Source organism: Mytilus californianus, unplaced genomic scaffold (genome assembly GCF_021869535.1).
Source record: "Mytilus californianus isolate M0D057914Y unplaced genomic scaffold, xbMytCali1.0.p SCAF_7, whole genome shotgun sequence".
Classification (NCBI taxonomy): domain Eukaryota; kingdom Metazoa; phylum Mollusca; class Bivalvia; order Mytilida; family Mytilidae; genus Mytilus; species Mytilus californianus.
This window is the reverse complement of record NW_026262723.1, coordinates 95157971-95170019: the sequence shown is the minus strand read 5'-3', so window position 1 is coordinate 95170019 and position 12049 is coordinate 95157971. Positions and strand designations below refer to the sequence as shown.

The following is a 12049-nucleotide window of genomic DNA, read 5'->3' as shown; positions in this document are numbered from 1 at the left end:
GCTCGTCTTTGAACCATTTCTATTTTTTGAGTAGCATCTTTTGTGTGAGGGTCCCATAAACTGTAGCTGTAATATAATTTAGGTCTGACTATTGCTTGATATGCTCTGAATTTAATGTCTGTGTTTGATATTTTTAAATTTCTTTTAAGGAATCCTAAAGATTTATTTCCGTTTGAGATAATTTTGTCGTAATGTAGGTTCCATTTCAGATTTGATTGTAGAGTAACGCCCAGATATTTAGCTGATGTAACGTATTCAAGAATGTGGTTATGTAGGATGTAATTATGTAAATATGGTTTCTTTTTATGTTAAATTGGTACATTTGTCTGGGTGGAAAGCCATAATCCAATCTGCTTCCCACTTTGCTGAAGCATTTAGATCTTCTTGTAATTTGTTGCAGTCTGATTGAGATTTGATTTCTCTATATATGATGCTGTCATCAGCAAAGAGTCTTAAATTGCTATGTGTTAAATATTCGGAGAAGTCATTGATGTAAATGAGAAATAACATGGGGCCCAGTACAGTACCCTGTGGAACTCCAGATGTGACTGGCACTGATGTAGAGGAAATACCATTTATTACGACTGTTTTTGTTCTATCGGATAAGAAAACTTAGATCCAGTTATCAAACGCTTTAGCAAAGTCCATAATGATGTGGTCAGTTTGTATGTTACTACTATTACTAGATGCTAGTTCTTGGATGAAGTCAATTGATTGTGATTCACAAGATCATTTTTTTCTGAAACCGTGTTGTAGATTATATAAGTTGTCATTTTTTTTTATCTCAATGTGACATTGTGTTACTTGTGATGATATGTCCCATGATCTTACAGCATATACATGTTAAAGGTATGGGTCTATAATTAAAAGGTTTATATGTCTCCCCTTTTTTAAATGCAGGAGCAACGTTGGCATGTTTCCAATCTTTCGGTGTTTCACCTGACTCTAATGACTTACTGAATATCCATGCAAGTATTGGTAACACTTGCTCTTTTAATTCTTTAAGTACTCTACCATTTATATTGTCAGGTCCACATGCTTTGTGTGGGTTAAGTTTAGATAATAACTTTGTGACTCCTGTTTTGCTAATAGATATTTGTGGCATTTCAAGATGTGGGCTAGAACCTTTGTCTGGGATATTTGTGGTAGATTCAATTGTGAAGACCGATTGAAACTGATGGTTTAGGACGTTTGCTTTTTCTTTTGTTTCAGTGATTAATATTCCATCCTTTTTTAAAGGTGCAATACTTGTATTATTGGTTCTTGTGCTTTTAATATAGCTGAATAAGTGTATGGGTTTTGCATTTGATGTCATGTGTTGATCAGCATCATTTACAGGTAAATCACAGATTATTTTTTCTATGTAGTTCCAGTACCCGGTACGCAGTTCTTTCTGTACTTGTTTTTTTATTTTTTTTAATTTTCTGGATTTTTCTTTCTCTTACTATATGCTTTATTTTTGTTGTTGATAAGTTTCGTAATTTATTTTTCACCCAAGGTAATCTGTGTTTATATGTTATCATTTTGTGAGGTACATTTTTTTCGATTGATATAACAAGGTCCACTTTAAAGGTGTTCCATAATGTGTCAACATTTCTTATTTCATAATCTTTTTCTAAATCAGACTTAATATTTTCCCAGTTAGCTTTATCAAATTTAAGGATTTGTCTTGGTACTTCCCTTACTCTTTTGAGCCATGTATCTATTTCGATGTAAAATATGTCATGATCTGCTTGGCCAACTGGTGGTAATGTTGTGATTTTATTTATGTTTGTTGGGTTTGATGTAAAGAAAAGACCTGAAATTATATCTTTACGTGTAGCTTTATCTCTCACTTGATGTAGGTTGTGATCATTTGTAATGTCTATTATTTGTTGATGAATTTTGGTTCAGGTTTGCTTGTAACTACAGATGGTATAGACCAATCAATATGACCCAAGTTAAAGTCGCCTCCAACCCATATATTTGATGTTGAAGTATTTTTAATTCTATTTAATGATATGTCTAAATTTTCTAGAGATGTTCCGTCATCAGAGGGAGGTCGATAATAGAACCAACAATGATCTTTTTTGTACCTGTGATATTTATTTCGGACCATACAAGTTCACATTCAGTTTGTTATTCACTAATTTCTGAGTTTATGAACTCTATTCTTTACTTTACTATTAGGTGTTATGTCTTTTCTGTACACATTATACAGGTTTGGTAGAAAATATTCAGATGAAGGTGTTGTTTTATTCAACCAGGTTTCAGTTCCCATAATGATGTCAGGTTTAACTGAGTTAATGATCTCTTGTTAATATGGTCTTTTGTTACAAATTGATTGAAAATTTATATTAAATATTCTAATGGGTCTCTATTATTTTGTTATGTTTTAGTTTTGGTATTTATATTTTGTTTATATTTGTCATCTACATGTACTTTAGGTGATGAAGTGACCGTTGGTGCCCCAGGGCTACTTAATACTGAACATTTACTAAGGGTTAAAAATTGATTTTCAGTTTCAACGCAATATGTTGAATTACATATTGCCGTGGAGAAATTTGGCATACCACATTGTAAACATTCCCAAGACACATTACTTGCATCCATGAATCTGAATATATTTGATTATATGTGTTGGCATTTTATGTGAAACCATGTTTCGCAGCTATCACAACAGATTGCTTGGTTTTTTCCACGTTACTGCTTTTGAGCATGTACCACAAGGCCACTTTGGTGTTCTTGGTCCAGGATTTGTTTCTGTGTCAGATGCATTTGCTAAAAGCTGTTTTTTTGTTTTTTTTTTTATTCTAGCACCATTGGTGAGTCTTTGTAGAAGAAACGTGCGTATGACGTAATAAATCACAACGCTGATATTTTTGAAAAAAAATGTTTCATCACTGCGTTTCCGAAAAGATTTTAATTATCAATGTGGAATTTTATGTATCTGATTTACAAGCCATCAAAACATTGTCGATGTAGTGTTAGATTGAATTCTTTTGAGTTTAGAATGGCCGAGAAAACTTGTCGATTTTACCAGCATTCAATACGATATAGCGCAGCCTATAGGTAAATATTTTTTTTTTGAAACAAATTTAAACCCAAATGAGTCAAACTCACCGGGATGACGAAAACTTAACCGGAAAGCCGATAGGAAGTCTATCTTTGTGTGGCCTACTTTATGTTGGTGAAACTCGACAAACTTTGCGTAAAAGGATGAATCAACACCGGTCTGATAATAAAGATTCGCAATTCGTGGTACTTTATAACCATTTTAATCAACCGGACCATGATCCTTCTTTATTTATGAAACTACGCATCATCGAGAAAATTTATCACCACACCAATAGCCCTATACTAAGTGGTCATTTCCGAAAAGATAGAGAAAATTTCTGAATAAGGGAACTAGGTACTACAATGCCATATGGTTGCAATAATAACATCAAAAGGAGTCCAGTCTGCATTGATATTAATATAATGAACTTATCTAATATTACCTTAAGACCCTAGCGTAGTCATGGTCAAAATCATTACCATCGACCCAATGTAAAAAAAGTCTTCCAAATCTAGATCGCCCTCTGGGAGCTTTGATGACGTTTTTTCAAATCTTCATCGTCCGCTAGGGTTACATTACATTACTTTTACTGCTTGTTAATTTTCTAAAATGTTTCAAAGGTTATGCACTTGACAAGTGATGCATAAAAACATTTTCTCCAATATGCAGACTGGTCAGTATAATTTGTGATGTAGCTCTTTTCCGTTTTTTAAACCAGTAAGATAGGAACCATTACATTGCAAAAAGAGGAAATTCCTTCCAGTTTAGTTTTCTAATAAAGGAATTGATGCTACCAACATCAGCAACGTTCCTCATCACAGAGGTAACATCTAAAATTCCACTTTATTTTCAAAATCAGCCTGTCCCTATTATAACCTACAGTTACACCAAAACCAGTGCACCTAAAGTATCTAACTATAAGCAAGCATTGCAGGACCTTGATTTAGAAAATACCTAAAAAAAAAAACTCTGACATATGACTATTTCCACTCGCCTTATATTTACAGCCCCTCTGGCCATGTTATTACTGGGGATCTAAACATAAAAGGTGATATATCTCATGTTCCTAAGTTCAGAGAACCCCAACAGATCAATTGGAACCATAACTTCAAAAATAATTATGAATTCCATTGAGGACTACGCCTGAGCATGGGCTAAACGAAAAGACGTTGAACTGGACACTTTGTCAGAATGGGTCAAAATAATCAGGTCTCTGATAAAACGTCGAATCTGTGTGAATGATCGACCAAAGTCCGTTTTCAGGGGCAAAGAAGCTGTGAAATGTCTGTCATCTCTTCACGATAAATATATAAATATGTTGTTCTTCCTGCGGACAAAGCTTCAAATAACATTGTTTTGTATGTATGTATGTAAATCGTACTACTACGAGTGTCTCGTAAAAGAATTGGGAATAAATGAGCACTCCGGTAATCCTACATACAAAAACATATCATTTGACAAGGACAAGATTTTTGCGAATTGAACATCAAATCTGAGGACTTACCTTTGTTTGTATAGGATACCTTAGCTTCACAAAATCCCGTACAAACAATGGTACATTGCCGGATCATCTGCATGTTCTACAAAGGATTTGACCATTATATTAATAAAAATTCTGTCCGCAGTGAAAGAGGATCTTCAAAAATACTGTTAAACTGTTTACTCGCGTAGTGTTATTAGTGTTATTAACCATATGTGGATTCTAAAAAAAAAAACTCTAACGAACTTCTGGATAATTTTAAATCTCGATCTTCTCTGAAATTAATTCTATCAAAACTTTTGATTTTTCAACCGTGTATACCATCATTCCCCATGTGAAATTGAAAAATCGTCTAAAAGAAATAATTCACAATGCTTTTCATATAAAAATGGTAGCATATACGCTATAAATTTATTGCTTTGGGATACCATACGGCATATTTTGTTAATAGTGAACAAAAAGGTAAAACATACTACACAGAGGAACAAGTGATCATGCAGTACACTGGAGTTTCTTATTGGCAACATATTTGTTGAATTTGTAGGTAGACTTTTTCAACAAATTGTCAGTATACCTAAAGGAACGAACTGTGTGCCTCTCCTTGTCGACCTCTTCTTATTTCCAAATGAGTCGGAGTTCCTTCAGTCACTTATCAAAAACAAAAAGATCAAAGAAGCCAGATCATTTGATTTCACATTCAGATATATTGATGATGTTCTTTCCATTAACAATATAAACTTTTCTGATTGGGTTCACGCATCGTTGTCAATATAATGGAATTTGATGCGACTGTCATACAAGTGAGAGGTTTAGCTAGCTATAAGACCAGGTTCAATCCACCATTTTCTACATAAGAAAATGCCTGTACCAAGTCAGGAATATGACAGTTGTTATCCATTCGTTTGATGTGTTTGTTTTTTTGATTTTGCCATTTGATTGGGGACTTTCCTTTTTGAATTTTCCTCGGAGTTCAGTATTTTTGTGATTTTACTTTTTCCAATAATATATCCTCCAGAACTAGAAATTAAAGAAACAACAGTCACTACTTCCTCCACCTCATTTTTAGACTTATACTTCAAATTTGACATAAGCGGTCATCTCAGTACCAGAATCTATAACAAACGAGACGATACTTCAAATTTGACATAAGCGGTCATCTCAGTACTAGAATCTATAACAAACGAGACGATTTTAATTTTGAAATTATAAATTTCCCCCACCTTAGTAGCAATATACAAACTACACCTGCATATTGGATATACATTTCCCAACTCATTCGGTATTCAAGAGATTACAGCTGCTACTCAGACTTTAAAAAATGTCACTAGTGTCTGAGCAGAAAGTTGATGAACCAGGGTTTTGTCAAAGAACGTCTCGTCCTTTTTCTAAAAAAGTTCATCGAAAGATACCAAGATCTGTTGATAAAAAAATCCGTATCAACTTCACAAATAATACATGATGGTCTTGAAGTATAGAATCTAGGTACTGACATTGTTTATCATCTCAATGACGTGTTATAGTGTTCTTTTTTATTTGTAGTTGTATATTTTTAACTGACACTGTTTAGTCCATTTTTTGGTAATATACTTTTGGCGTGGCTCGGTATTTAAACATCCCGCTGTTATTGTACTATTGTCATTTTTGCTGAATGAACTTTGTTTATAGAGTGTCTATATGCTATTTTGTTTTTCTTTGTTGCAATAGTTATTTGTTTTTATTGTGATTAAGATTATAACACAATGTTGACTGCTGTACCCAAATTTCTGACATTTTTTATACCTATTATGTCTGCTTGTTTTGCTCACACATTGTTGTGAAATATAATGGAATTCTATGCGACTTTCATATAAGTGAGAGGTTCAGCTAGCTATAAAACCAGGTTTAATCCATCATCCACCATTTTCTACATAAGGAAATGCCTGTACCAAGTCAGGAATATGACAGTTGTTTTCCATTCGTTTAATGTGTTTGAGCTTTTAATTTTGCCATTTGATAAAGGACTTTCTGTGTTGAATTCTCCTTGGAATTCAGTATTTTTGTAATTTATTTTTTTGCTACTTCTGTGTTTCTCCAACTTTTGTATATAGTTTCTGGTACTTTATAAAATGATATTTACTATACAGAGGATTTTGTCTCTGTCAATAAAGCTATGAAAATTTCATACCGTGTTGAAGGAACAAATGTTGTGTAAAAAATGAAGATATATCAAGGGACACTGATGATTTGAGGAATACAGACAACACCATAGCTAAAAGACTACAAAATAATAATGGCGTCTATAGAACTTTCAAATTGTGACTTCGGTCACAGATGACCACGAATCGAATATGTTAGATTTTTCGTAACCATGATCCCGTCCTAGCTTTTTTCTTCGATTGTGACATCATAGAATGTGATTTAATTATCACCGAATGTTAACACGCATGAGCAACACGACGATACTACTGGTGGAGCAGGAACTGCTTACACTTCAAGTCAATTGAAGTGTTTGATGGAGTTTGTTTTCCTCAATCTTTTGTTTTCTGTGTAGTGTCTTGTTAATGTTGTTTGTGTATTCGTCGTTTTTCGTTTTGACATAACCTCGTACATAATTGTTTCTTCATTTATTAGGCAAAGAGAGGTAACACAAATTTTGCTGAGCAGTTGAAGTGAAACATCTAGTTTATTTAGGTCGATCTGATGCTCTGATAGTCAAAATTTTGAAACAATATGATCAAATTACGGAAATAAAAAGAGTTTAGTAACAGTAATAATTTAATAATCAAATTATTACACAATCGTAAAGGATTAAAGAAAAAATACCTCTCAAATAAATCACTACTAACGCAGTGGTTTATATTGGGTGTTTGACTAAACGGCCTAATAATAGATTTGTGTTAATTTTAATTTCGTTGACGTTATGAAATGTGCCACAGATGACGCAGAGATGTTCCATTTGTGGTAGCCTCCTGATTACGTTTATATAAATGACTACTACCGAATGCGACTTATCATTAGAACCTTACAAAAATTGGAATAACGACAGTGTTATTAATGGAGCATTAACTGCTTATCCTTTCGATATTCCTGAGTTCATACCCGGGTTTTTGTGTGGTTCATGCTGCACAATATTTAGTTTTCTGTGTCATGTTTAGTGGACTGTTTTTTAAATAAAGAGATGTGTGTAAGAATACCTTTGGAATAACTGTCCAACAGAGTCCAAAAAAAGCCGTATATTTAAGCAATTACAGGTCACCGTACGGCTTTCAACCACGAGGACAACCCATACCGTATATACAGTCAGTATAAAAGGCCCCGACAAAATTAATGTGAAACAATTCAAACGAAAAAAGCAACAGACTGCTTTATGACAATTAAATCAATATATGAATGACAGATAACACAGCATTCAAACTAACGACAACCACTGAAGTACAGGCTCCTGACTTGGACAGGCACATATAAATATATAGAACATTGAGGGTTAAACATATATGTGTAAGCGCTCAAACCTCCCTCTAACACGGAACAATAGTGTTACCGTGCATGAGTGCAAGATAAAAACAAACCGTAAAAATCATTTGGAAATTGTCTGATACAGACCTGGAATGGCTTCGAATGTCACAGATTTACATGTAGTTATTTGTATGCGTTGTTTTGACTGATTTTAAGTTTATTTTAATATGCCTAAATGTTTGCAGAATTAAAATGTCCCCTTTTATATATATCTATACTTTTTATATCTTTATTATTTTAGTTCATTACGCATATTTCTACTTTTCTGTAGTGTTTTCAATTTTCAGAGTTTAATGTATTCTTGATCGAGTTGTTTTTGCAATGCTATTTATTTCTGAGTAATTCCAAATTTTTATCTTAGCTGCTTGAAATTTTGAATATGTTGTTTGCATGTCGACTATGCTGTGTCAATGCTAGTTATATAATTGTCATGCTCCGCAATCATATTTATCGAAAAAAATGGGGGCATCAAACCGTCCAAAATTCGCCTATAGTTACTCTTGACAATATCTTTATGTACTTTTTTACTATTACGGACAAATTATGACCCCTTTCCTGGGACCAAGGATCGGTCTCTGAACTTTGAAATGATCTCAGTTGTGCTTGTTTTCTTTTTATTGTTTTAAAAATGCACTCCGTATCAAAATGGATATATAGAATTGTTATTATGTCCAAAATCTTGTGAACATAAGGAACTAAGGATTTACATAGTATGCTTTTAATATACCGTCTATACACTGAAATCATTGGAGGAAGCAGGGACAGTCTATACTAGTTGGTATAGAAAGTCCGGCCTGGAGGAAGTAATTTATTACTGCTATCTTAAATGTTTCTAACACCAAATTATTATTATTCTGATTTGCAAAGAAGGCATTTTAGCTATATTTCTCCTTAACCAGTGAATAATGATAGTTAAGCAATGTTTACAAGGAAACTGTCTTTTTTTCAGTCTTTTAAAATGATTTAATATTTGATTGACTTTACATCTATTTCTATTCGGACCACGATTTTCGCTTGCTTCAAAGCAACGCATGGCCTATAAGTCATGGAAAAAATCTGTCTTGATCCTTGATCTACTTTATTTTCTAATTAAATGAGCGTTAATGTCATAAATGTTGTGGACCTAAAAGATCCTAACATGAAACTGTTCGGAAACAGTGTCGTGTGTGTCCGGACTAGACTTTTAAAAAAACGTGTAGGTCATTTATGCGCTTTTAAGACCTGATATTTCTCATGTAAAGTTATGTTTACAATGAACTTCGAAAATTACGCGGGAAAGTATAAAGAAATGTTTTTTGTTTATCAAAAATAATTAGTTATGTCGTAATCAATGAATAATCTCAATCTGAATTGAGCGAATAAAATGGAGGAAGAAGAATTCGATCTGCAATATGCAGATGAACTTGATGCCATGGATAATTTTGATGGGCGTAAGCAAATTAATGTATTTTAATACCCAAAAAATAATTAGATAAAATAATCTATAATGTATCAGACATGACCCTATATCATGCATATCACAAAATAGTATGTTTAAACAGGTTAAAATGTTCAAATGTATGCATTATGAATACAGTTTTAAATTTAGATACAGGTGTAAATCACAGTACTAAGTTGCATGAAGAATGTGAACAGTGTCGTGTTTACATATGGCCTTGAACAATGAGAAGAAATCGTACCATTAGTAAGCTATAACAGTATGACAAATTTGGAAACTATTCAAAATAGAACAATGGACTGATTAATACTTCAAAATGAATGGAAAACAGACATCAAATTTTCATTCCTAACAGACAGTCTGAGACCAACAATAACCACTGGATTACAGGTTCTTGAGTGTGTACAGGCACTGAAAGAAGTAGTGGAGTTTAACATGTTTGGGGGGGGGGGGGGGGGGGCAAGAGGGGGTCTCATCCCGATTTCCCGGTTTTAATATCAGAAAATCCCGAAATCCCGGACATATTTTGTTAAAAATCCCCATCCCGATAAATTTGTTCCCCAAATTTAAAGTTTAAAGTTTCAATGCTTACGATTTAAACGTCTCAGGTATGATTGATGTTCAAAGTCTTTCAGCGTAATATGTATTATCAATATTACCGTGACGTCAAGCTGCATATAAATTAAACCAAAATCGTTTAACGGTATAATTGAGGACCTGATCCGAGCTCAAAGCTTATCTCTAAACTTATTGTTACATGTACTCTGATCTGGATCTACTCTGTTTCTAGATGCGATTCTGATTGAAGTTTAATGAAAATGGCACTTTTATCTGCACAAGGTACAGTTTTTTGTCAATCCCGTTATATTTCAACATAAAAATCCTGATTTCCCGTGGATAAAAACGTGGCTTTCCCGTATCCCGATGTTTTTCTATCCCGAATTCCCGAACTTTAAACAAGGCAATCCTGATTTCCCGTTGCTAAATTCGGCCGATCCTGGCGTCCCAAAAATGGTCTCGCCCCCCCTCATGTTTGGGATCGCTCAACATATGCAGGGCTCACACTTCTAAATCTTAGGTAGAAATAACTTCTCTTTTTGAAACGGGGAGAAGTTGTGAGAAGAGAAGAAGTTACTTTAATTTTTAGCATATACCAATAACTACAGATTATATTTTATCCTTCCCATCATGTTAATACCTAAACACAGCTACTTACTGTGCAGATCTACAACATGTACAAGCAACAGTACATTGAACCCAGTGTTGGTATATACATACATATTATTTCTGTATGTACAGCACATGTCGAACTATTAACTAGTAAAACTTCAACAGACAATAAAGTTTTCTTGTCACTACCCTATTTTTCTGATTTACCCTATAAGAAAACATCGATGGTATAGAAAACATAGAAATGATAACCATGATAACTGGTAACATTAAAAAAAAAGAACTTTAACATGATTTAGGAAAATCATCCTGTATAGTATAAAGTGTGTTGTAATCTCATATTATTGAAACATGCTGTTAAGGGAGCTGCCATTTGATTTTTATGGGGGGGCTAGGATGAAAAATTTTGTCCTGCATTTTTTTTTAGTTGTAATCTCTGTCCTGCCTATTTATTTTTCACTCTATTCGGTCCTGCCCTTCTTTTTTCTTTTAGATTATCCTGACTTTTTTTTACATAAATTGTCATCCTGCCTTTTTTTTTTTGCAAAGTGTCTCATCCTGCCTTTTTTTTTTACTCAAAACTCCTGTCCTGCCTATTTTTTCAAATTTCATCCACCCCCCACCTCATAATTTAATAATACAAGAATTGTAAGTTATTTTGTTCAGGAATTAATTGTAAACCGTATCAAAGATTCAGGAATGATGAATTTGCTGTTTACTATTTTTTAGCTGGACCAGAACCTTCACCACCAAAGCCAAAACGCTCTCTTAATTTCTGCACACCTGTTCGCAAAAGTAGTCTTTTAGATGAGTTGAATGACAGTCTTATGACTCCATTAGATAGTCCTCTTGATTTGTCTGATGGCTCTGTGATAAAGCAAAGGGTGCGAACTGATTCTGAAACACCATGCAAAACAGGTAGGAGGGACAAAAGAATACGCAGCAATGAAAATGGATACACAGAAGAAGACAATAACCATACTACTGAAATGCTAGATATAGGTATTTTATATAAATAAACTTCAATTATGTTAGCAAACTTTTATTTGCCTACGTTTGAAAGAAAATATGTCAGAAACTTCATTGAGGCAGCTAACCTGCAAAAAAAGGTCTTCAGTAAGGTATAATATCTTCTTCAGTGATGTTGAAGAACTCGCAGTATAAAAAACTATCACCCAAAGTCCTTTAAAGCTGTCATTTCTGTTGACTGTTCCAAAGAGATGACAAAAATCTCTCATAAACATTAAACTTAAAATTGATAATGTAAACATATAAAGAGACAGCATCAAAAACTGACAAGTGTCCTGATTTGAGTTCTGATACTAAAATATTAAAAATACAAGAATAAAAGCACAGACTTTCAGTCAATTTTATTAGTATTAAAGAAGACCAAAACACTGTTACTGTAACCAAATTATTTTCATGATTA

At 33.5% G+C, this 12049-nt stretch overlaps 1 protein-coding gene across 1 annotated transcript in view; it reads left to right on the top strand.

The window, feature by feature from the left end:
• The first annotated feature begins 9278 nt into the window (after nucleotides 1-9278).
• LOC127707871 (chromosome transmission fidelity protein 18 homolog) overlaps nucleotides 9279-12049 on the top strand; it is a 43726-nt gene continuing 40955 nt past the window's right edge. The window contains exons 1-2 of the mRNA XM_052212618.1: nucleotides 9279-9442; nucleotides 11350-11622. Of these exons, the coding sequence (XP_052068578.1) occupies nucleotides 9376-9442; nucleotides 11350-11622 (340 nt within the window). The 5' untranslated portion in view covers nucleotides 9279-9375. The remainder of the gene's footprint in view (nucleotides 9443-11349; nucleotides 11623-12049) is intronic.